At 46.4% G+C, this 25,629-nt stretch overlaps 2 protein-coding genes and 1 long non-coding RNA gene across 4 annotated transcripts in view; 1 reads left to right on the forward strand and 2 right to left on the reverse strand.

Moving 5' to 3' along the window:
- The window catches only part of LOC309336750 (uncharacterized protein), a 31,056-nt gene extending 19,665 nt beyond the window's left edge, over window positions 1-11,391 (reverse strand). Inside the window, exons 1-5 of one of the 2 annotated variants that reach the window (XM_081853020.1) lie at window positions 11,306-11,391; window positions 8,223-8,733; window positions 8,004-8,085; window positions 6,853-6,935; window positions 6,523-6,649 (exon numbers count right to left, since the gene is read on the reverse strand). In XM_081853020.1, the coding sequence (XP_081709146.1) occupies window positions 6,523-6,649; window positions 6,853-6,935; window positions 8,004-8,085; window positions 8,223-8,621 (691 nt within the window). In that variant the 5' untranslated portion in view covers window positions 8,622-8,733; window positions 11,306-11,391. Of the gene's footprint in view, window positions 1-6,522; window positions 6,650-6,852; window positions 6,936-8,003; window positions 8,086-8,222; window positions 9,054-11,305 lie in introns of those variants that run through there. The other variant, XM_081853021.1, reaches the window with a different exon arrangement.
- LOC309337481 lies at window positions 1,838-4,185 on the forward strand. The gene is made up of 2 exons (XR_014154346.1): window positions 1,838-2,435; window positions 4,013-4,185. It is a non-coding gene; the product is annotated as an uncharacterized lncRNA (long non-coding RNA).
- A 2,610-nt stretch (window positions 11,392-14,001) lies between the features above and the next one.
- On the reverse strand, window positions 14,002-21,493 carry LOC309337178 (neurotrophin receptor-interacting factor homolog). Its single transcript, XM_081853910.1, has 6 exons — window positions 21,332-21,493; window positions 17,014-17,500; window positions 16,748-16,829; window positions 16,191-16,273; window positions 14,820-14,946; window positions 14,002-14,257 (listed from the first exon to the last, which is right to left on the reverse strand). The coding sequence occupies exons 2-6, from the start codon at window positions 17,467-17,469 to the stop codon at window positions 14,205-14,207; spliced, it is 801 nt and encodes a 266-aa protein (XP_081710036.1). The 5' UTR covers window positions 17,470-17,500; window positions 21,332-21,493; the 3' UTR covers window positions 14,002-14,204.
- Between the last annotated feature and the right edge of the window lie 4,136 nt (window positions 21,494-25,629).

A 25,629-nucleotide genomic window follows, 5' to 3' on the forward strand; every position in this document is an offset into this window, starting at 1 on the left:
GTGCGCACCAACCCCTCTCGCTCTCCAGGCTTCAGCGAAAGCCTGCATTCGCCCCATAGGACGCACACACATTTCCCCTTCATTTTTTGAGGGGAAAAAGTGCGTCCTATAGGGCGAAAAATACGGTAATACTATCCTGTTAAACAAAACTGCAATGTGGTAAAACCAGTGCTTTTTTCTGGAATACACGGTACTGGCACCTTTCTTTTTTCCAAATGCTAAAAAGTGTGGCACTTACTGTAACAACCTCATGGCACCTTTTCTCCTAAAAAAAAAAAGAGAGCACTGGATAAAACAGTACGATCTTTAAAAACAAAACCATTGCAAACTTTAAAAACAAACACTTGGAAACATATTTAGAGTCAGGGAATATTTTAGAGTCTTCAGCCTTCCAAATCAACCCCCTGATTCACAAAGTACTACAGATCACACCTAAATTCTACCTTACATCTACAAAGATCATATAACCCCTAATGCTCATTCAGTGTCACTCTGTTCACACACCGCTCACACATCCACACATACCCACAGACGTACCATCCAAACACTCCAATATCTCACTCTCGAACTGTAATGTCATCAGCCACTCCTTCCTCTGAACAAAAGGATAGTGGAAAAACATCAAGGAGGTAATGAAAACATTCATTGACAATACACGTAGGTCCTGCTATCCAAATGCTTGTTATATGAAAATTCACTTATCCAAACATGACGGATTAGTACCTAAACCTCACTATACACACCACAGATTCAGATATCGAAACAGCCAGACCTGTGTGTAGTTTAAGTCTTAAACAAGCCTTTTTATGTGTTGATGGTACCGAGCAGTTGTTTCACAAGAAACCATGGTGGGTGTAGGGGAGGAAGGGGGAGAGAGCAGATAAATAAAAGGGTCTTTTCCCCTTCCTTGTTTGCCTTCAGCAAGGTTTCAGAGTTTTCCTGGGTTTTTCCGTCATTTGGGGGTCAAAATTATGTGGCTGAGAACACATTAGAAATTTCCCCATAGGAATAAATGAAATCATAGAATCATAGAGTTGGAAGAGACTACAAGGGCCATCGAGTCCAACCCCCTGCCAAGCAGGAAACACCATCAGAGCATTCCTGACATATGGTTGTCAAGCCTCTGCTTAAAGACCTCCAAAGAAGGAGACTCCACCACACTCCTTGGCAGCAAATTCCACTGTCCAACAGCTCTTACTGTCAGGAAGTTCTTCCTAATGTTTAGGTGGAATCTTCTTTCTTGTAGTTTGGAACCATTGCTCCGTGTCCGCTTCTCTGAAGCAGCAGAAAACAACCTTTCTCCCTCCTCTATGTGACATCCTTTTATATATTTGAACATGGCTATCATATCACCCCTTAACCTCCTCTTCTCCAGGCTAAACATGCCCAGCTCCCTTAGCCGTTCCTCATAAGGCATCGTTTCCAGGTCTTTGACCATTCTGGTTGCCCTCCTCTGGACACGTTCCAGTTTGTCAGTGTCCTTCTTGAACTGTGGTGCCCAGAACTGGACACAGTACTCCAGGTGAGGTCTGACCAGAGCAGAATACAGTGGCACTATTACTTCCCTTGATCTAGATGCTATACTCCTATGGATGCAGCCCAGAATTGCATTGGCTTTTTTAGCTGCCGCGTCACACTGTTGGCTCATGTCAAGTTTGTGGTCAACCAAGACTCCTAGATCCTTTTCACATGTACTGCTCTCAAGCCAGGTGTCACCCTTCTTGTATTTGTGCCTCTCATTTTTTTTGCCCAAGTGCAATACTTTACATTTCTCCCTGTTAAAGTTCATCTTGTTTGTTTTGACCCAGTTCTCTAATCTGTCAAGGTCGTTTTGTTGACTTGTTCTGAGAATGCTCACCTAACAAACAATTTCCTAAGAATGCACTGTGTTTAAATAGCAGGTTGCTATCTCTCACCAAAGAACTGGTGGAATGGTAAAAGGTAAGGTAAGGTAAAGGACGGTTAAGTTCAGTCGACTTTGACTATGGGGTGCGGCTCTCATCTCTGTTTTCAGGTTGACAGGTTGTCCACAGACAGCTTTCTGGGTCATGTGGCCAGCATGACTAAACCACTTCTGAAGCAACGAAACACCTTGATGGAAGCCAGGGTGCACAGAAACACTGTTTACCTTCCTGGCACGGCGGTACCTATTTATTTACTCATGCTGGTATGGTTTTGAACTGCTAGGTTGGCAGGAGCTGGGACAGGGCAACAGGAGCTCAGCCCGTTGCGCCAATTCAAATGGCTGACCTTACGATTGATTGGCAAGCGCAAGACACTCAGTGGTTTAGACCACAGCGCCACCCGAATCCCATGCGGGTGCAATGGTAAACACCTCCCCCTTGTACTACTTCCTCTTACCAGGTGCCCTCAGACAATTTAACCCACAAAAGAAAGTACTCCATACACAATCTTGAAGGAGAAGAAGAAGAGGAGTTTGGATTTGATATCCCGCTTTCTCACTACCCGAAGGAGTCTCAAAGTGCCTGGAGGCGGTTGGAGGATGGATGGCGGCTAATGGATTGAAGTTGAATCCTGACAAGACAGAAGTACTGTTTTGTGGGGATGGGGCGGGCTGGTGTGGAGGACTCCCTGGTCCTGAATAGGGTAACGGTGCCCCTGAAGGATCAGGTGCGCAGCCTGGGAGTCATTTTGGACTCACAGCTGTCCATGGAGGCGCAGGTCAATTCTGTATCCAGGGCAGCTGTCTACCAACTCCACCTGGTACGCAGGCTGAGACCCTATCTGCCCACGGACTGTCTCGCCAGAGTGGTGCATGCTCTAGTTATCTCCCGCTTAGACTACTGCAATGCGCTCTACGTGGGGCTACCTTTGAAGGTGACTCGGAAACTACAACTAATCCAGAATGCGGCAGCTAGACTGGTGATTGGGGGCGGCCACCGAGACCACATAACACCAGTCTTGAAAGACCTACATTGGCTCCCAGTACGTTTCCGAGCACAGTTCAAAGTGCTGGTGTTGACCTTTAAAGCCCTAAACGGCCTCGGCCCAGTATACCTGAAGGAGCGTCTCCACCCACATCGTTCTGCCTGGACACTGAGGTCCAGTGCCGAGGGCCTTCTGGCGGTTCCCTCATTGTGAGAAGCAAAGCTACAGGGAACCGGGCAGAGGGCCTTTTCGGTAGTGGCGCCTGCCCTGTGGAACGCCCTCCCATCAGATGTCAAAGCGATAAATAACTACCTGACATTCAGAAGACATCTTAAGGCAGCCCTGTTCAGGGAAGTTTTTAATCTGTGATATTCTAGTGTATTTTTGCATACATGATTTTTATTGTTTTTAAATCATAACAAACTAAAAAGAAACAATTTACATCTTATTATCACAGATTCCTTTCTTTGAGACTTCCTTCAACTTCCCCTCGAATCATCCATGCCCTTATTTAACAAATTTACGCAGATCCTAGTTTATATTGACATTATTTTCTCTTTCCTTCTTTTTCTCTTTAGACAATATTCCTACCTTTTCACAGAGCCTTTTTAAACCCAACTAGCGTTATCTGACCCTCACTTATATTATCCAGATACTCCACAAATTTCCCCCAGTCATCAATGAACCTTTAGTCTTTTATATATCTAATTTTCCCCGTCAATCTGTCCATCTCCGCGTAGTCTAACAGTTTTGCTCTCCATTCCTCAAGCGTCAGTATGTTCTGTTGTTTCCAATTTTGAGCTAGTGTATTTTTGGTTTCTATGGAAACCGCCCAGAGTGGCTGGGGAAACCCAGCCAGATGGGCGGGGTACAAATAAATTATTATTATTATTATTATTATTATTATTATTATTATTATTATTATTATCCTTTCCCTTCCTCCCCCACAACAAACACTCTGTGAGGTGAGTGGGGCTGAGAGACTTCAGAGAAGTGTGACTGGCCCAAGGTCACCCAGCAGTTGCATGTGGAGGAGCGGGGAAGCGAACCCGGTTCCCCAGATTACGAGACTACCGCTCTTAACCACTACACCACACACTACACCACACTGGCTCTCTCACAGTTTGCTTCAGCAATGCCGGTTTTCTGGCTCTGGAGTTTTCTGGCTCTGGAGGGCAACTGTCAACAATGAATGGTTCCACTCACTTCCTCTGCATTTCTGCCCCAACAAAACAACTCCCAGGGCCACCAGGAAGCAACTGGTAGCCTTCTCTCTGTTCCTCATCATTTGCCCCTTACCCCTAGAACTGGAAAGCTTAAAGAGATTGTCTTATCAGTTTAGTATTTGTACAAGTGTAATGGTTAAGTGCCCACAGTAAGTTTGCAAGAGAGGAAGATGGAGAGAAAACCAGAACTTGGTTACACCAGAAGGCACAGCTTTTATGATTTCACCCCTGTGTGAATTTGTTGATGGGAAATGAGACTTCTCTTGCAGCGGAAGCTCTTTCCACATTCTAAGCATTGATACGGTTTCTCCCCGCTGTGCATTGTTTGATGATGATGGAAGTATATGCTTCTCGTAAAGCTTTTGCCGCATTCCAAGCACTGATACGGTTTTTCTCCACTGTGGATACTCTGATGACAACGGAAGCTCGTGCTTCTCGTAAAGCTCTTCCCACATTCCAAGCACTGATATGGTTTCTCCCCACTGTGAATTCTTTGATGGCGGCGCAAGTTTCTGCTTGCATTAAAGCTCTTCCCACATTCCAAGCACTGATGCGGTTTCTCTCCTGTATGGATTCTTTGATGGGAAGTGAGACTTTCCTTCCAGCTGAAGCTCTTACCACATTCCAAGCATTCAAATGGCTTCTCCCCTGTATGAATTATTTGATGCGAAGTGAGACTTTTCTTCCACTTGAAGCCCTTCCCACATTCTAAACAATGATAGGGTTTCTCCCTGCTGGCAGTTCTTTCGTGGGAATTCTGACTCAGGATCTCTTCACACTCTAAATATTTAGATGGCTCCTCCGCTGTGGGGATTTTCTCATGGTTCGTTGTTTCCAATTTGTTACCTTCTGCAATGGAGATAGAAATTTTTTTTAGAGCTTTAGGAGAAAATGGAGACCTAAATTAGTGGAACATACCAAAGAATCATAAGAGTTGGAAGGGACCCAAGGGTCATCTAGTCCAACCCCCAGAATGCCTGTGAGAAAGAAAGAACTGAAAGGATTTAGATGGGAGGCAGATCTTATTGCACAGAGCTGCTACCATTTTCTGAGAGCTGGTGTGCTTCACTGTTGGATTTGGTTGTTGTGAGAGAAAAAGATGCCCGTTAACATTAGCCTATAAAACAAAGCTAAGCCAAATTTCAAAATATAAATAATTTTGGCAAACTCCCTCAGAAAATATTGGAGTGAGGTAACATGACCAGGTTTTAGGTGTTTTAAAATGTTGACATTCCCTGTCAGTAACATTTGAGACGTCTAGTTCCTTGGTATTTGGTAGCATTTACAAATACCCAGCAAGGACTCCTAGTAATGTGGAAGAAAATCCTGTGGCCACTTATCCCTCAACCAGAGGATCAAAGTAAGGTTGAGGGACATTGGAAACAAAACTAAAATTTCATATACAGTCCATGAGGGTTAAAGCTTAATGGTTACTCTAATTAGGCACAACGCTTTTGCTTCAGTCAAATCCACTTTGCAGAAATAATAATTTCACTCAAAACTTCCACTTTAAATCTGTTTCTAATTAAACTGATTCCTCCTAAAATAGCTATTTCTTCTACTTGGGCCTAGAATAGCTTTTTGTTCTACTAAGCCAGTAAAACACTTCCAACCGTCTTCTAGGATCTTTCCCTTCTACTCAGGGAAATGATCTGGGTTGCCATGCCTAGCAAAACCCAAAACAGTCTCTAGCCAAGACCTTTCTAAACCCAATCCAAGCCATATCTGACAATTAAATTGTCAGCTTCTATCTTTTAACTCTCCATTCCCTCCTGATTGGTTGACATACCACCCAGCCTAGATTGGTTTCTGGGTCTCCAAGGTCCAATCATCACAAAAAGCACAGTCAAACAAAACACAATTTTCTTACTAAAACCAGTCTAACTTTGCTAGTTACATGTTACCTGTCTTGGATTTTAGAGCAAGTGCGCAGTTCCTTGAACATGGCTGTTAAAGAGAGCATCTTTGGACTCCTGTCCTGATGTTTTCAGGAGGGGAAAAGCTTAAAATGTTATGGGAATTTGATACTAGTAAAAGCCCACTTCTTTTCTGAGATAGATACTTGTTTGGCCTAATCATGAAGTCTGCTCAGTTTTTGATGTCAGCGGTCTCTTTCGCCAACCAGAAAATGACTGAGGCTACTTCCACTTCCGTAACAATTCTGAAATTTACATTTCAAAAGGCCTGGGAACTTCAGACCCGTTTGATCTCTGTTTAAAAGGACATAATTGGACAAAGTATATTCTGAGATGAAACAATACATTGCTGTTCATTCAATGTTAAATGCGGGGGCATATAGAACCCAGATGCTATAGGTGGCACTTTTGAGTTATATGATAATTTTGTTGATACATCACACATGTAACTATTTTCAAAGTTGATATTATGATTCAATTGGGAGGCTTACTGAGAGAGGCCATGATCCCACAATTCTCCTCCATGACTTCGTTATGCAAAGCTCTCTGGTCAGGATCCAGCAGCGCCCACTCCTCGTCTGTGAAATACACAGCAACATCTTCAAAGGACACTGAACCCTAAAAGAAAAAGGAAATATTTACCCCTCAGAGACAGCATAAACAATAACAACTTCTACTGAGCACACTTGGAGACTTTGCCAAGGACAGATTTCAAAGCAGCAAAGCGGTAAGAGATTCATTCGGGCCTCGGAAGGTGAGGAGGGGACAGAAGTGCCCTGGTTGCCTCCAGCCTCTCTCCCCACACTGATCTGCCCCACTACCTGATCTTGTGCCACAGAAGCTGCTTCCCCTCTGCTGTGAAGAGGAGATGGCTTAAGAGCTCTTGCCAGCATCACGCCATGACCTGCAAGAGACAAAGTTGGTGGGAAGTCAGTACAGTGGTGCCCCGCAAGACGAATGCCTTGCAAGACGGAAAACCCGCAAGACGAAAGGGTTTTCCGTTTTGGAGGCGCTTCGCTAAAAGAATTTCTCTATGGGGTTGCTTCGCAAGACGGAAAAATATTGCGAGTTCCCGCGGGTTTTTTCCCGCTCCCCCCCCTTTCCTAAGCCGCTAATCCGCTTATCAGCTGTTCCGCTGATAAGCCGCTTAACAGCTGATCGCTAAAAGCCGCTAATCCGCTAAGCCATCAATGGGCTTGCTTCGCAAGACGAAAAAAACGCTAGACGAAGAGAATCGCGGAACGGATTCTTTTCGTCTTGCGAGGCACCACTGTATCAAGAACTACAAACAGGCCTTAGAAAAAGGCTTATGTGTCAAGAGTTTATGAATACAGTGGTACCTCGGGTTACATACGCTTCAGGTTACATACTCCGCTAACACAGAAATAGTGCTTCAGGTTAAGAACTTTGCTTCAGGATGAGAACAGAAATCGTGCTCCGGCAGCGGCAGGCCCCATTAGCTAAAGTGGTGCTTCAGGTTAAGAACAGTTTCAGGTTAAGTATGGACCTCCAGAACGAATTAGGTACTTAACCCGAGGTACCACTGTATATGTGTTTAAACCTATTTAATATTTCAATTATGTGAAAACACTTCTTTCAATGTACAGTCATATCTTGGGTTAAGACGCTTCAGGTTGTGTGTTTTCAGGTTGTGCACCACGCCGAACTGAACCCAGAAGTACTGGAACGGGTTACTTCCAGGTTTCAGCGCTAAAATCACACTTTGCGTATGTGCAGAAGCGCCAAATCGTTGCGGATCACGTTCGCAACCTGAGCATCCACTGTATCAGCTTTTGACCATAAGTCAAAGTACAGGTCTCCATAGATAACATAGCAAAACATTGAAAATAAAGACATTTTTCATCTCTGGAAAAAGGCTGGAGAAGAGGGTCATTCACCCCAAAGAGCCCACATATTTTTTTCACACTCGAAATAGGGGGACCATATTGAGATAGATCCCACCAGACCTTACCCAGTGGCCTCTGTCTGGTGTCTGATGGAGTCCTCTCCCACTCGGAGAAATCAACGTCCATTTTTGCAAACAGATCTTTTCCCTGAAAGAGCAACAAAGATTAAAAAAAAAAAAAGAATGGGAAGAAGAATAAAAAGAAGGGATGAGAGATGAAGAAACCTTCAGGGTTACCAGATATCCTTGGATGCTTTATGGAAGCAACAGGATAAACACTCTCACCTGCCTCCTTCTCTTCTTCTCGTTCTCTGCTTGGCTCAGGAGGTAACCTTCGGCCAGGGCTACAGCCTGACAGCTGGTCTCTGCTCCACACTCCCTCACCCAGCTCTCCATCTCCAGTGGAAGGACAGCCAGGAACTGCTCCAAGATCACCAGGTCCAGGATCTGAGTCTTAGTGTGTCGCTCTGGCATCAGCCACTTGTGGCAAAGACGGTGGAGTCTGCTGCAAACCTCTCGGGGTCCTTCGGCCTCTTGGTAGTGGAAATGCCTGAATTGCTGGTGCTCAACATGTGAGCTAAGGGTGTCCTCCTCACCCGGGATCTTCAGTCGGGTTCTGTCCCAGGATCCTCCGCTGCTCCCTGCCTGGATGATACTGGGACAACTTCCTAAATCCTCATCCATCTTTGATACTTCTTTTATGGAAGAACTGAACAGAACCAAAAGAACCCCTTTGTCTCCTTCCAGTTTCTCTCTCCAAAAATAAGACAATCCTAAGTAGAAGTGCTACCAAGTCCTGAAAAGGCAAGCCGTTGAATTATTGTTAAGCTATGGAATTATTACACTGCCAGGACAGGGAAAATGTGGATGAGTCTGGCTAGCAACCAGATATATTCTGTATTGCTGTAATCCACCGTGGGGCATTTTAGTGAGGGCAGGCAATAGAGCTAAATAATAATAATAGCAGCAGTCTGGTTGAATGTAAGAAGGTGCGGCATCTGTTCTACTGGTCTGTTCCCTGACACTCCTTTCCCCTTGCGGCACCCTCCCTCTCTTTAACACTGTCATCCTTTGTTTCTGAAAGTTCCCAGCCACAGCTCTCCTCATCCCTAAGGTCCTGGCACCTCCAAGTACAGTGGTACCTTGGGTTACATACGCTTCAGGTTACATACGCTTCAGGTTACAGACTCCACTAACCCAGAAATATTACCTTGGGTTAAGAACTTTGCTTCAGGATGGCTCGGCGGCAGCAGGAGGCCCCATTAGCTAAACTGGTGCTTCAGGTTAAGAACAGTTTCAGGTTAAGAGCAGACCCCCAGAACGAATTAAGTTCTTAACCTGGGGTATCACTGTATCTATTTATTTATTTAGGCGTTTGTACCCCCAGAGTGGCTTACAAGCAGTGACTGTATTAAAAAAATATACCGTATTTTTCGCCCTATAGGATGCACTTTTTCCCCTCCAAAAATGAAGGTGAAATCTGTGTGCGTCCTATGGGGCGAATGCAGGCTTTCGTTGAAGCTTGGAGAGCGAGAGGGGTCAGTGCGCACCGACCCCTCTCGCTTTCCAGGCTTCAGGAGGCTATCCGCAGCTTGGGGAGCCTGCGGGAGGTCCCGCAGGGCTCCCTAGGCTGCGGATAGCAGCCTGCTTGCCCAGAGCGCGGGGTGCCCTGAAGCGGAGTGCCCTGCGCTTCGGGCAGACATCGGGCAGCCCCACAACCTCGGGGGACAGCGGGGAGGCGCAGCGCCGCTATCCCACTGTTCTCCGACCTGGTTTTTTTTGGGGGGGAAATAAAGGAATTTCCCCCCCCTTTATTTCCCCCCCAAAAAACTAGGTGCGTCCTATGGGACGAAAAATACGGTAGTTCCTGCCTGCAAGTTTACAATCTGGAAAAAAAACAACCCATGACACACAATGGAAAAGTGACAGGGAGGGGAAAATCAAACTCAGGCGTCATTTCTTATACTGATCAGCTTGCACAGTTCGGGGGCAGCAGGTGCCTATCCTCTGTGGTTTAAAAACCCCATTCTCACCTGTTTCAAAAGCCTGACTTTGCACTCCAAACCCTTCTGAAGGAAGGAAGCTGATACTTGCCCAACGACTCACCCCAAAGCCCTTCCCTCTGATGGGTTTGGGACTGCTCTGCTTGTCTGTTTTAATTTCTCTTCCGAACAGCTGGATCTCTGCTGCTTTCGATCAGCAATGCTTTCTTTGCCGATCTCAAAAAATATTTCCCCCTCCACCTCTTCAGAAGGGTTGGGTGCCTGAATGGGTAAATGCGTGTCATCTTAGGAGGCTTGATTAATTGCTGTTGTGTGTGTAATTCTAATCAAAGTGCAATTGAAGAAATACTTCCATGCAGATCAGTTTTAACAACCCCCCCCCCCACTCTGTTTCAAAAGGGGCCGTCTGGCTTTGGAGAGAGAGGACGAACCTCCACTCCCAAATTTGGGGGCGTCCCGTGCAGTGGCGTAGTGTGGGGGTGCAGGGGGGGCCGGCTGCACCGGGCGCAACATGTGGGGGGCGTGCGCTCGCCGCCTCCGGAGTCGCTGAAGAGCCTCGGGTGCAGGCTGTAGCAGAGCCCCATGTCTCCAGAACCGACGAGCTGTGCGCGCGTCCGGGCTGAAGGCGTCCGGCAGGCAGCGGCTCTCAGCGCTCGCCATGGTCCCCGTGCGTCAGGGCCGCGGAGGGCGCGCCAGGCACCCCCTCCTCACAGCCCCACCGCTGCTGCAGCTGCTCGGCCATGTTGCATTTCCCTCGCCTCTCTGCCCTCCTCCTCCTCCTCTGGGCAAGCGGCGTCGTTTGGGTGGCAGCGCCAGCGGCAACTCGCCTCAAATCACCTGACACAGACCCACCGCCGCCACCGTGGCTACCTTACCGTAAATACCCCAGCCCAGGCAGCAGCAAGAAGAAGCTGGCAGCGGCGGCAGGTTAGGGGTTAGGGGTTAGGGGCGCAAATTACTTGCCTTGCCCCGGGTTAGGGGCGCAAATTACTTGCCTTGCCCCGGGTTAGGGGGCGCAAATTACTTGCCTTGCCCCGGGTTAGGAGCGCAAATTACTTGCCTTGCCCCGGGTTAGGGGGCGCAAATTACTTGCCTTGCCCCGGGTTAGGGGGCGCAAATTACTTGCCTTGCCCCGGGTTAGGGGCGCAAATTACTTGCCTTGCCCCGGGTTAGGGGCGCAAATTACTTGCCTTGCCCCGGGTTAGGGGCGCAAATTACTTGCCTTGCCCCGGGTGCTGACAACCCACGCTACGCCTCTGGTCCAGTGGATGGGTCGGCTGCACAGACCCCCCTCTGCAACCTCCCCCCTGCAGCCCTGGGACTCCCCTGAACCCGAATGCACAGACTAGAGGGGGGTCGACTCACCGCCTGCTTTCAGAAGGGCCCATTTGAAGGGTGCTTGGGAGAAATAGAGGGCTCCTCCCTTCCTGATCAAAGTGATAAATCCAGGCTTTGGGGGGAGACGCTCTTCCTCTGCAAGACTCCAGAGCCCCCCCCTCCTCCTCCCCGCCCTCCTAATTCCCTTCCTCTCTAGGAATCCAGATAAGCTCACTTTAACCCTTAGAAGTCACAAGCTGCCTAAGCTGCTTAGTGGTAAAGCACTGCCTTGGCATACAAGAATCATAGAATCCTAGAAGAGTTGGCAGAGACCACAGGGGCCATCGAGTCCAACCCCCTGCCAAGCAGGAAACACCATCAGAGCACTCCTGACATATGGTTGTCAAGCCTCTGCTTAAAGACCTCCAAAGAAGGAGACTCCACCACACTCCTGGGCAGCAAATTCCACTGTCGAACAGCTCTTACTGTCAGGAAGTTCTTCCCAATGTTTAGGTGGAATCTTCTTTCTTGTAGTTTGGATCCATTGCTCTGTGTCCGCTTCTCTGGAGCAGCAGAAAACAACCTTTCTCCCTCCTCTATGTGACATCCTTTTATATATTTGAACATGGCTACCATATCACCCCTTAACCTCCTCTTCTCCAGGCTAAACATGCCCAGCTCCCTTAGCCGTTCTTCATAAGGCATCGTTTCCAGGCCTTTGACCATTTGGGTTGCCCTCCTCTGGACACGTTCCAGTTTGTCAGTGTCCTTCTTGAACTGTGGTGCCCAGAACTGGACACAGTACTCCAGGTGAGGTCTGACCAGAGCAGAATACAGTGGCACTATTACTTCCCTTGAGTTCAATCTGTGGCCTTTAAACTTTAAAAGATCAGGTGGCTAAGGACGGGGGAGATTCCAAGGGCAAGGACACGCAACTGGATCATCTCTCTTGTGGGCCTCTCAAAGGAGTAGCCAAGGAGGAATCTTGACCTGAGCACAGGTTTGATCTGGGGCTGTGTGCACTTCAGATACATTGAAAACACGTTTTACCTCCACGAAAGAATTTTGGAAACTGCCATTTGTTAAAGGTGCTGGGAATTGTAGCTTGGCAAGCTACAGTTCCCAGGATTTTTGCATTGGCAAAAATGACAGCTCAGTTAGAGCATGGTGCTGGTAACACCAAGGTTGCAGGATCAGTCCCCGTATGGGAGATCTGCAGATTCCTGCATTGCAGGGGGTTGGACTAGATGATCCCCAAGGTCCCTTCTAGCTCTGTGATTCTATTATATGTAGGGTGTGTATGCAGACTGAGGGACACCTTTGGTTTCCAGCTCCTGATTTATTGACTGAGAGGACTGGACCGCCTATAACTGATCAGGTTAATGGGTTTTGGCCGTACAATTTCTACGCTGGGTTACTGAAATCTGTTTAGAGGCCAGGCTCTCCATTTCTGCACAAGAACCGTGACCTGTGAGAAACCTCTTTAGGAGTAGCAAATTGCAGCCGTGTCGATGCTCCCTTTGAAGCAGTGCCCTGTCCTTGTATGAACTTACAAAACACCTTATTTTTAATTCAATGTGGTTGTTTTGAGGACTGTGCTTGACAGCTCTGGAATCAGTCATCGCACACTGGATCAACATCTTCATCTACTGTGACCCCAAGGGTCTCCTTCTAGTCCGACTCTATGAGCGTATATATGAAATTAAGATTTTGTTTTACTTTTTGCTCCAACGAGGTCTTAGAAATCTCTTTTTGTTTAAACCACTCCAAAAAATTAGAATCATCAGCAAAGTAAGGAGCAATGATTCTCTTGTTCACCAAACAATTTTACTCATACCATTTTTTTTTGGGGGGGGGCGGTCCATGAGCGATTGGAGGACTTAAATTATGAAGCTGTAGAGACCTAAGTAAAAAGTCCCTTTTCTATGGCAGAGGCTCATTCTATGGCACTGGCTCTATAAAATTCTATGGTGCTCTATAGAATTCAGTGACATTTTAAAGGCTAGCAAGTGTATTATTGGATAAACTTTCATAGGTTATCAAGAACAATGCATCTGATGACGTTTACCACATGTACTGCAGCTCCAAAAAGAGAGCTTATGCCACAACGAATCTGTGAACCTTGAGGGTGTTGAAGATAGAAGAAAAGCCCTTTGGCAAATTTAAATCACAATTACAAAAAGTAGGGTAGTGCAGATGAGAACCAGTCTACAGAGCTTCTATGTACAGTGGTGCCCCGCAAGACGGAAAACCCGCTAGACGAAAGGGTTTTCCGTTTTGGAGGCGCTTCGCAAAACAAATTTCCCTATGGGCTTGCTTCGCAAGACGAAAATGTCTTGCGAGTTCCTGCGGGTTTTTCCCCCTCCCCCCTTTTCTAAGCCGCTAAGCCGCTTATCAGCTGATCCGCTAAAAGCCACTAATAGCGCTAATCCGCTAATCCGTCAATGGGCTTGCTTCGCAAGACGAAAAAACCGCTAGACAAAGAGACTCGCGGAAGGGATTAATTTCGTCTTGCGAGGCACCACTGTTGTACGGATGCGTGAACTGCAAGCCTCTCCCCAGCAGACAACCACACTCTGGATATGCTGATGACCTACAAGTAAAGTTCAATGTTTGTAGGTCTCACTATCCTGACCGACCCCCAGAGTGATTTTTCTTTGACTTTTAGGATGCGTTTTTCATGATTTCAAACCTGGCCACACAGACCCCACTCCCCCCAATTTAAAAGTAAGTGACAGACCAAGTGAAAACAAGACTTTTAATTATCATCATTGTTCATTAGCATTTCATTTACATCTGTCCAACTTTTCCTTCAAGGAGCTTGAGGCAGCGTTCATGGGCCTCCTTAGTCCAATGTTATTCATACAACAATCCTGAGAGGTAGCATAGGCTGAGATACAGCGACTGGACTGAGGTCACCCAGGGAGCGTCGTAGCCGAGTGGTGATTTAATCCCTGGTCTCCCATGTCCAGTTAATATTCTTCCGCTTTATTCCACATTCTGGAAAATAGACATAAAAGCTGATACACAGCTTGCCCAAAAATGGAAAGAAAAATTCTGACAAAAGAAGAATGGATTCAAAAACTTATGGAATATGCAGAAACGGTGAGACTTATCAGAAAAATAAGAAATCAAGATAACAAACTTTTTTACAAAAGAAAGGAAATGGTTTACTGAATATTTCCAAACAAACTGTAAATAGATAATAACATTGGCAAGATTACTGAAATAACCTGCAGTTTTATAAGAGCATACATTTAAAGTAGATGAATAAATGATTAAGTTAAGTTAATTCGGAATATGCAGAAAAGATAAAAAAAACGCAGAAAGGAACCGGAGAAAGGAACAGCAGAAAGAAGGGGAAGGAAGTAGTTTCGAAATGTTAAAATCATTGTAAAATTATTGAAATGTACAAAACTGAAAATCATAAATAAAAATTATATATATAAAAACAGAATCCCAGGTTATCTAGGTGGTGCTACTCAGCTACATGAGAATATTGTTGGTCCATCACATATAAAATTATGGTTTTCAAACAAATATATACAGCATGGAGCCTCACCAAGAGAATCCATGATGCCACAGGTCTCTTCCATTACTTCCTTATGCAGAGCTCTCTGGTCAGCATCCAGCAGAGCCCACTCTTCCTCCGTGAAATTCACAGCCACATCTTCAAAGGATGCTGGATTCTAAAAGAAAAAGGAAACAATTCCACCTCAGAGATCGCATATGGAATATCCATTACTCATCATTGGGTTGTTTTAATGGGACTCCCTTGCTGTGCATTCTGATTATGGGTGTTTATTTTAGCATTATAATGGTACAGTATCACGGTGTGTTTTCATGATGTGTGTTTTGATTTTTAATCTTTCCATAACTACTGTATTTTTCGCACCATAGGACGCACCGGACAATAGGACACACCTTGTTTTAGAGGGGGGAGAACACGAAAAAAAAAAATCTCCCCCTCTCTGCCCAGCGACCCTTCAGCGAAGCGGCAGGAGGTGCTGCGCAGAGAGGGGGAGAATTTTCCCCCTCTTGTTTTCCAGCTCTAAAACAAGGTGCCGTTTAAGGTGCGTTCAGGCGGCTACCTTGGAAGCCTGGAGAACGAGAGGGGTCGGTGCGCAACGACCCCTCTCGCTCTCCAGGCTTCAGGTTCCTTTTGACCTGATCTTTGGGGCTGGCGGGGGAAGCCCACCACCAGCCCCAAAGAGCAGGTTGGGGAGCAGCGGAAAGGCGCAGCGGAGAGGCTGCTGCCGTAGTTCGCGCGTCACTTCTCCAGCCAGGAGAGGGTCGCGGGGGGGCTGCTTTAGCCCCGCGGGCGCTCTCCCGGCTGGAGAGGTAACGCGCGGCTATAGAGGCTCCTGCTATAGCCGCGCGTCACCTCTCCAGCCGGGAGAGGGTCGGGGGCTATGGCGTCTTCGCTCCATAGGACGCTCACACATTTCCCCTTCATTTTTGAAGGGGAAAAAGTGTGTCCTATAGAGCGAAAAATACGGTACTTTTTGTTTGTCAGCTCTTTGGAATCCTATTTTAGCATTAAGTGTTTTAAAAATCCATAAATAATACTGCTGCAACCACCAAGATATAATTCTAGCTTTATCTGAGGTTTTAAACACATAAACACAAACCAACATACATACACAAACAAACAAGTATAATTTCAATCCTTTCTTTCTTGAGCCTTATATATATTATATATATATATATTTTTAAAAAATTCTAGCTTTATCTGAAGGGCTTGTTAATAAGAGGTGGCTGGTCATTATTGTCAGCATATAAACCTCCTTTGAGTGGCCTTCAAAGCCTTTGCTGAGGACAGATTTTAAAGAGGCAAAGCGGAAGAGAGATTCATCCAGGCCCAGGCAGGTGAGGGGACAGAGGCACCCTGGCTACCCTCAGCCCCTCTCTCCCCACTGATCTGCCCCCCTACCTGTTCCAGTGCCACAGAACCTGCATCCCCTCCACTGTGAAGAGCAGATGGTTGAGGAGGTCTTGCCATCATCATTCTGTCACCTGTGAGAATCAAAGTTAGTGGGAAGACAGTTGAACTTGCTCCTCTCGGAGGTTAAGTGATGCATTCTTAAATATACACAGGCCTTAGGGGGGAAAAAACTTATTTTATTCAAGTGTTTATAAACAGATGTGTTTATACCATTTTATATATCAGTTGTGTGAAAATGCGACTCTCCTCCTTTGGGCAAAATGTGCAGGTCCCCATGCTTATGTAGTGAGTTGTTTTATGCAAGGATATTTTTCATCTGTGGAAAAAACTGACGACAAGTGTCTCCCCCCCCCCAAAAAAAAACCCACAACGGATCCGCCAGATTTATTTCACACTCAACAGAAAGAAGCTAATTTGAGATACATCCCATTAATATTTACCCAGGGGGTGGAAAATACTAGAGAAAAGTGTCCTTCCAGAAAAGATTAAACGAGCTCAAAGCCAGTTTCCAAGATGAAATTGGGATAAATCCCATTAAATATTACCAAGTGGCCTCTCTCTGGTGTCCGATGCAGCCGTCTCTGCCTCTGAGTAATCAGTCTCCATTTCTGCAACCATATATTCTCCCTGAAACAGTAATGATGATTCAAAACACAGAATGGGAAGAAGGATTAGAAAAGGGATGACTGTGGGGTGGGGAAACTTCCTTAAATGCTTTCCAAAAGAGAATGGGCAATTAGTAGAGACTTTTGGGATACCCTCCCTCCGATTCCAAAACTTCTGGGACTATCTAAATGAAACCCTCTCTCACCTGCTGTCCTGCCTGCTGCTTCTCCTCTGCCTGGCTCAGGAGGTAACCTTCAACCAGGGCCATCGCCTGGGAACTGGTCTCCGCTCCACATTCTTTCACCCAGGTCTCCATCTCTGGTGGAAGGACACTCATGAACTGCTTCAGGATCAGCAGGTCCAGCATCTCCTTCTTTGTGTGTTGCTCTGGCTTCAGCCACCGATGGCAAATATGGTAGAGTCGGTTGCAAATCTCTCGGGGCCCCTGTGCATCCTGGTAGTGGAAATTCCTGAACTGCTGGCGATGTACATCTGAGCTGTGGGTGCTCTGCTCCCTCAGGACTTTCTGCAGCGAGGTTCTCCAGGATGCCCAACCGCTCCCAATCTTGGCGGCATTGCGGCCTCTTCCTGCTTCCTTGCCCATCTGCGCTCCAAGGAAACCTCCACGAGGTCTAAGGGAACTCCTTCGTTCTTCTGCCATTGTGTGTCCTAACGAGAGGTGCTACCAAATCCTACAAAGCCAAGACATTGCTCTGTTATAAGATTGCTACACTGTCAGGAGAGGAAAAATGCTCGCTGAGCAAGTGTGGATGAGTCTCACTAGCAACCAGGGCTGGATTATAGTGGTACATCATCATCATCATATTGTTGTTGTTGTTGTTGTTGTTGTTGTTGTTGTTATTAAATAATTCAATAGTGCTCCTGGAAGAAAAGTTATGATGCAAAATATGCAGGCCAACGTCTATGTCAGCTTTTCTCAAAACATTGGACAAGAACCACTTCTATAATAATAATAATAAATTTCTATCCCGCCCTCCCCAGCCAAAGCCGGGCTCAGAGCAGCGTCAGGCTTCTTTTTTTTTTTTAATTTTTTATTGAGAGTTTTTTTATTACAATAGAAAGAAAAAACAGCATAGCAAAAAACAAACAAAAAAGAAAAACAAACATAAAATTTAGCATCATATAATAACCAACTTTTCTTCATTTTTGGACTTCCTCACGTCTCTCGCTCCTACTTTCCAAATTTATAAAACTTTAACCAGCAATTTATCACCTTGTTTCCATTCTTATTGTACACGTTTCCAATATTTTGTCCCTAACTTTGAATATTTTTGTCTAGGTCTTAAATCTCTAATCTTACCATAATATTTATTCAAAATTTATTTTTCTCATAAAATTCACTCATTCTCACAGTCTTTTCACCAAATTTTATGGTGCCCTGTTATTTTCAAATCCCTCATCCTTCTTAGCACTCATACAATTTACAGTGTTTTTGTAGGTAGTCCTTGAATTTCTTCCAGTTCTCTTCCACTGCTTCCTCTCCCAGAGCAGCGTCAGGCTTCTTTCAGGTGGACCTCAGGGTCACTTCATTCTCCCTCCTCACCTTGTGAGACAAGCAGACCTCAGCACTGTAACACCAGAGGGGTCAGCCTGGCTCTGTCATGAAATTCTACTCAGTATTGATCCAGAGCAGATTCCAATGTATAGCTGCAGAGTAAAAACTTAAAACACGTTGCAGAGTTCCCAGAAAAAATAGACCAGAGGCAACTGATATTTCATCCAGCAGAGCTTTACTGCTACTGAAGGCCAATGAGCATAATGGTCACAAATCCAATATATTCAGGATTGGCCCTGTCCATAAGAAATAAAGTTGCAGCAGACTTAAACTTACAATAACTTAAGCCTTAATACCAAGCATACTATCTACAGACCACGCCAGAAGGAAGAGGCAGAAAGTGAAAGCCAGGCTCCTTCTGGCCTCTTTTTATAGTCAGCAAGACCTTGAAAAAGAGATAACAGAACCAGTTTAAGCAAGCTGTAGTCATACCTCGGGTTATAGACGCTTCAGGTTGTGTTTTTTTTGGGTTACGGACCCACCAAAAACCCGGAAGTACCGGAACGGGTTACTGCCGGGTTTCGGGGGTCGTGCATGCGCCGAATCGCAACCTGTGCGTGTGCCCAGACGCACCGCTGTGGGTTGCAAACGTGAATCCCGCATGGATCACATTCGCAACCCGAGCGTCCACTGTACTCAGTTTCTCCACCCCCATCATTCTGCCCGGACACTGAGGTCCAGCGCCGAGGGCCTTCTGGCGGTTCCCTCATTGCGAGAAGCAAAGCTACAGGGAACCAGGCAGAGGGCCTTCTCGGTAGTGGCTCCCGCCCTGTGGAACGCCCTCCCACCAGATGTCAAAGCAATAAACAACTACCTGACATTCAGAAGACATCTTAAGGCAGCCCTGTTCAGGGAAGTTTTTAACGTGTGATTTTACTGTATTTTTGGTTTCTATGTAAGCCGCCCAGAGTGGCTGGGGAGGCCCAGCCAGATGGGCAGGGTATAAATAATAAATTATTATTATTAATAATAATAATTATTATTATTATTTCTCTGAAGGAATAACCCAAACACCAGGAACCTTCTGCTTGAATTTTTTCACACAGAGAAGCTTCCAGAACCCTCTTTCTGCACTAAGAAATGCAAACTGACATGTTACTCCCTGTGTTTTAAAACAATGTGAGTGTAGTCAATGGCTGTGACTGAGAAGTGAGTTGCTTGTCACAAGCCAATGGTAAGAAATCCCTTGGGTCCTAATGAGTTGCCATTTCAGTGATGATTCAGTGTACATTTAATCCCAGCAAACGCAAGGTGGCTTTCCTGTACTTCTCAAAATATCTGTACACAGTCATTATATGTAGATTCATCACTGCCAGCAAAAAAAAAGGCAAATAAAAAATGCTGGAAGGAGGCTTAGAAATGTCTCCGTTGTCCATTCATTCAATAATAATTCATTGTACAATGAAATTATAGACCAATTTTGTACATGTCCACTCAGAAGTACAGTTATACTTTGGAAGTCGAACAGAATCCGTTCTGTTTGACTTCCAAAACGTTCAGAAACCAAAGCGCGGCTTCTGATTGGCTGCAGGAAGCTCCTGCAGCCAATCGGAAGCCGCAGAAGCCCCGTCAGATGTTCGGCTTCCAAAAATAGTTCACAAACTGGAACATTCACTTTTGGGTTTGTGGCGTTCAAGAGCCAAAATCTTCAAGAACTAAGCTGTTCTAAAACCAAGGCATGACTGTACATCTTTTGTTTTTGGGGCTTACTCCCACATAAATTAATATGCAGACAGGATTGCAGTAATCGGGTCACATTAAGATTGGTTGAAACTGTACGGATCTGCAAGTGGGCCAGAAAAACGTGGCTCTTTATAGTACAAAAATGCATTGGTCTGGTTAAAGGAAGCAAAACCTAAAGCCTTTAGCAGCCATCTTATTCCTTTTTCTATAACTTCAGAGAAGCCGTGTGATGTAAGTGAAGCTGAACCTCAGTGATTAGACCAAGGCAACCAGTGAGAAAAAAAACAATAACGTAAGCTTAAAAAGTGAAACAGCGGGGACTCAATGAGTATTTTTGGTGCTATTTCTCAAGGGGGGAGTAGGAATGTAGCAATCTAAGCTTGAGGGTGGTGCTTAATTTCTGGGGCTTTGTTTATCTTCCACAGCTCCAGGAGTTTGCTTTTAATTTTCAAATATTAGGTTCAATTTTTAATTCTTCTATCCATGGCTTCCAGATTTTTGCCTAAAGGGAGGGATTTGTGCACTGTGTTAAATAAAGAAAAGGGCCATGAAATAGCCAAGGACAGCATGAGGGCACAGAATATGGCCTCTGTAGCCCAAAATGAGGTTAATCCTAAAGGGCAGAAATGGCCAATCAAACCACTGGTCCACCTTGCTCAGTGGTGTCCACATGTAACTGGTAGCATCTCTCAGGCTAAGGCTTCAGAAAGGAGACATAAAAGGTGCAGTAAAATAAATGGTCACCACCACCAACCTGCCTTCCCTTGCTAAGCTGTTAACCATCCAGCTTCCCCCCATAACAGGGGAATCTGTGAATTATGGTTCTTTGCAGGGTGGGGTGGGGGGGGCTCCCTCCATTACTTCTCCTCCCCCACTACAGCCATTTGATTCTTCTGATTACTAGACCTCCAATAGTTCTCATTAGGGCTTTGTATTCAGTCTCAAATGATCCTCTCCGTCTCACAGCCATTGCACGTCTGAATGGGCACATGCGTGTCCTCCAGAAGCCTTGGTAAAGCCACTGCCTGATTAATGGGAAGGGGCTACGAAATCTAATCAAAGCTCAGATGGAGGTACACTTGCACCGAGATCAACTTTAAATGCTCCCCTCCCTGCAATATTTCAAAACGCATCTCCTGCCTTTGCACAGAGGGAGAGAAAAAGGCTGCCCTCCGTGGTTGGGGGGCATCCTGGATGGATCCGGTCCCCTTTGCACCCTCCCCTTCGCCCAAATGCACAAAAGAAAGGGGGAACAGCAACTCACCGGCTCCCAGAAGGGTCCCCCCAATGCAGCGCTGGGAGAGACAAAGACCACGTTCCTCCCCCCGGGGAAAAGCCAGGCAGGAAGGGGCTTGGGAGGGAGGGGCTTTCTCTCCTGGAGGACTCTGCAACCCCCCCCCTTATCTCCCGCCCTATTCCCTTCCGCTCTAGGAATCCGGTTCGGTTCGCTTTAACCCTTAAAAGGCCAAAAAGGCGAGAAGGGCAGGAGGCGGGGCGGCTGCTCTTTGCAGGCAGAAGCTCCAGGGTTCAATCCGTGGCATTTTCCCTATTATGAAAAGCCAGGGAGCAAGTCCTGGGGAAGACGCAAGGAGGAGCCACCCCCTGAACACAGAGGGGGGTTTTGAACAGGGTTCTGGGCACGCCAGAAACACATTCACATCGCATGTTATCCTTGCAAAATAATAATAATAATAATTAATAATAATAATAATAATAATAATAATAATAATAATAATAATAAAAAATTTATTATTTATACCCCGCCCATCTGGCTGGGCCTCCCCAGCCACTCTGGGCGGCTTCCATAGAAACCAAAAATACAGTAAAAAGGATCCTGGGAGCGGGAGGTTGTTAGAGGAGCCACTGGGAATTGTGCCTCTGTGAGAGGCAAGCTACGGTTCGCATGATTTTGAAAAAATTGGTTGGGGGGTGGGGATGCCCTTTAAATGCATTGATGTGCCAGGCTCCTTTTTAGGCCTTGCAAACACCAGCCCTGCTGGCTTCTTGTTACTGGAAAAAATCCGAGGGCTCCCTTGGACAAAAAGTAAAGACACCAACCAGAGTAAATTGGAGCAAATCAGCAGCCTGTACGCCTGGTCTTTATTGAACTGTTGCAACAGGGTGCTCCCCTCACTTGCAGGAGAGAGGAAAGACCCAGAATAATGGTGTGCAAGACCTTATAAAAACTTTTGGAATTCCCCTCCTCTAGGTCAAGCCCACCCCCAGAAACATCATGCATACATTACAGAAAGGAGGGGCTGAGGGAGGAGTTGTGGTGGTAACCTGAGTGTCTTGTCACCTGGCTGGTTCCCCCTTTCCCCCTCCCCATGAGTACTTTCCAGGTGACAGAGGGGAGTTTGCAGTTTCCTGCCCCCAGAGGGAAGAGCTGATTATTGTCCTTTGTTCCAGTCCCTGCTGAATCCACTCCCATATGCAAGTTCTTTGTGATCTTGATGGTCTTCTGTCTGAGACCATCAGGGTTGGCATAGCAACTGGGCAGGGCTCCTGAGGATGTGCTGGGATGGTGAAGGGATTATGCCTGCCCTGTATCAAACCTTCCCCATTTTGTAGTCCTTCCTTCATGGAGTAAAATTAAAAGTGGAACAGTGTAAATCCGATGTATGGTTGATTTTCTATGAATTTATAACAGAAGCGTAGCGTATGTAGTGTGTGAGTGTGTGTGTGTGTGTGAAGTTTGTACAAACAGAATGATTGGGGGGGGGGTTCCTGCTACATTCTCTAACCGCCAACCCACACTTGCTCCCTTGCTCAGTTAGTCATCTCTGGGGCACTGCCTTATTTTTGCCCTGCAACCGTCTCCACACACACCCGCCCCATTTTTTTTCGGGGTGTGTGTGTTGTGCTTAGTTCGATTTTTCCGCCCTCCCTGCTCCTTGAGGCTCAGACTGTCTCATTAAGAAGGATTGCTAAGGGCTCTCTGGCCAGAACTCGTTGCTCCCGGCTTCCTCCTCGGTTGTTAAGAGGGGTTTCTAAGGGCTCTCTGGGCAGCGTGGACTCGTTGCTCCCCTTCCGTTGTTAAGAGGGTTTGCTAAGGGCTCTCTGGGCAGCGTGGACTCGTTGCTCCCCTTCCGTTGTTAAGAGGGGTTGCTAAGGGCTCTCTGGGCAGCGTGGACTCGTTGCTCCCCTTCCGTTGTTAAAAGGGGTTGCTAAGGGCTCTCTGGGCAGCGTGGACTCGTTGCTCCCCTTCCGTTGTTAAAAGGGGTTGCTAAGGGCTCTCTGGGCAACGTTGGACTCGTTGCTCCCCTTCCGTTGTTAAGAGGGGTTTCTAAGGGCTCTCTGGGCAGCGTGGACTCGTTGCTCCCCTTCCGTTGTTAAAAGGGGTTGCTAAGGGCTCTCTGGGCAGCGTGGACTCGTTGCTCCCCATCCGTTGTTAAGAGAGGTTTCTAAGGGCTCTCTGGGCAGCGTGGACTCGTTGCTCCCCTTCCGTTGTTAAAAGGGGTTGCTAAGGGCTCTCTGGGCATCGTGGACTCGTTGCTCCCCTTCCGTTGTTAAGAGGGGTTGCTAAGGGTTCTCTGGGCAGCTTGGACTCGTTGCTCCCCTTCCGTTGTTAAAAGGGGTTGCTAAGGGCTCTCTGGGCAGCTTGGACTCGTTGCTCCCCTTCCGTTGTTAAGAGGGTTGCTAAGGGCCCTCTAGATGACTAAACTACTAAACAACAACAACAACAAAGGGCCCTCTAGGCTTTCTGCTCCTTTCACCTAGTCTGGAGACGCCAGGTTTTGCATTTATGCAAAAATGTGTCAAAATCAGAAAAGTGAAATGGTGTTTTATTTATTTATTATTTGCACAACAGGGTCATTCCAGGTCCCAGGCAAAGCTCTCTATACTCTGTAGATATTTATACGGTTTCCCCCTTATGTGAATTCTTTGGTTCAAAACGTTGTCGCCACATTCCAACCATTGATATGGTTCCGCCCTGCTGTTGCTTCTTTGATGGGAGCTCTGACTGAAGCTCTTGACAAATTGTTAAATGGTTTCTTCCTAGCGTGAACTCTCTGGTGCAAAATGAGACTTGACCTTGTCAAAATAGTCTCCGCATTCCAAGCACTTCAATGGTGTTTTCCACAGGTGAAATTTTTGATGGTTGCCAAGAGATTTTGATGGTTGCCACTCTCATCTGCGGCCTTTCCTGGTTCTTCTCCTCTGCCCGGTTTAAGAGGAAACCTTCGGCCAGGGCCACCGCCTGGGAACTGGTCTCTGCTCCACATTCCCTCACCCAGCTCTCCATCTCTGATGGAAGGACAGTCAGGAACTGCTCCAGGATCACCAGGTCCAATATCTCACTCTTTGAGTGTTGTTCTGATTTCAGCCACCGATGGCAGAGATTGTAAAGTCGGCTGCAGGCATCTCAGGGACCCTCAGCCTCCCGGTAGCAGAATTGTCTGAACTGCTGGCGCTGGACTTCTGAGGTGAGGGTGTCCTTTTCATCCATTGAATCCTGCAAAGCCAAGACATTGTTCTATTGTAAAACTGCTACACTGTCAGAGAAGAATAATGTTCCCCGAGCAAGGGTGGATGAGTCCAACTAGTAACCAGGGCCGGATTATAGTGATGCAATAGTCCTTCTGAAAGGATAGTTAATAAACTAAATGTTCAGGCCACCTTCTAAGCCAGCAGTTCTCATAGAATTGGACCTCTACTGAGCCTCAGCATCCCTGCATGTGGGTCTCGCAGCCTCATTATTCCCCCTCCTCAGCTTGTGAGAAATGAAAACTGGAAACCTGTGTTAATATGCTTAAAACTGCCCAGTGTGTTGGCCAGACTGCCTCTGTTACATGCACTCCTGTCCCCATTCAACAGCTTTGTTTACTTTCAGACAGGTTGTCACCTGCATTTGATCATTTGCTTAAAAGACCGCTTGTCCATTCTCAGCAGTGTTTTCCATTCCATCTTCCCCTCTGCATGTGTTGCATATCTGAATGAGCACATGCAAGTGACCATTGCCTAACTAATGTGGGAAAGGAACCTTAAATGCAGTGATATAAGAAAAATACAGTGGTACTTCTGGTTACGAACTTAATTTGTTTCAGAGGTACGTTCTTAACCTGAAACCATTCTTAACCTGAGGTACCACTTTAGCTAATGGGGCCTCCTGCTGCTGTCACGCCACCGCCGCGCGATTTCTGTTCTCATCCAGAGGTAAAGTTCTTAACCCGAGGTACTACTTCCAAGTTAGCGGAGTCTGTAACCTGAAGTGTTTGTAACCCGAGGTGTTTGTAACCGAGGTACCACTATACTGCTCCCTTTCCTTTATGGGGTATCTAATAGCCCATATAGAGTCCTTAAATAGGTTCTCTATCAGTAGAAGAAAATAAGAGGTCAACCAGAGAATGTTGTTGTTGTTGTTTAGTCGTGTCCGACACTTTGTGACCCCATGGACCAGAGCATGCCAGGCACTCCTGTCCTCCAATGCCTCCCGCAGTTTGGTCAGACTCATGCTGGTAACCTTGAAAACACTATCCAACCATCTCGTCCTCTGTCGCCCCCTTCTCCTTGCGCCCTCCATCTTTCCCAACATCAGGGTCTTTTCCAGGGAGTCTTCTC

This window comes from Podarcis erhardii, assembly GCF_964252035.2.
Source record: "Podarcis erhardii genome assembly, chromosome: 2".
Classification (NCBI taxonomy): Eukaryota; Metazoa; Chordata; class Lepidosauria; order Squamata; family Lacertidae; genus Podarcis; species Podarcis erhardii.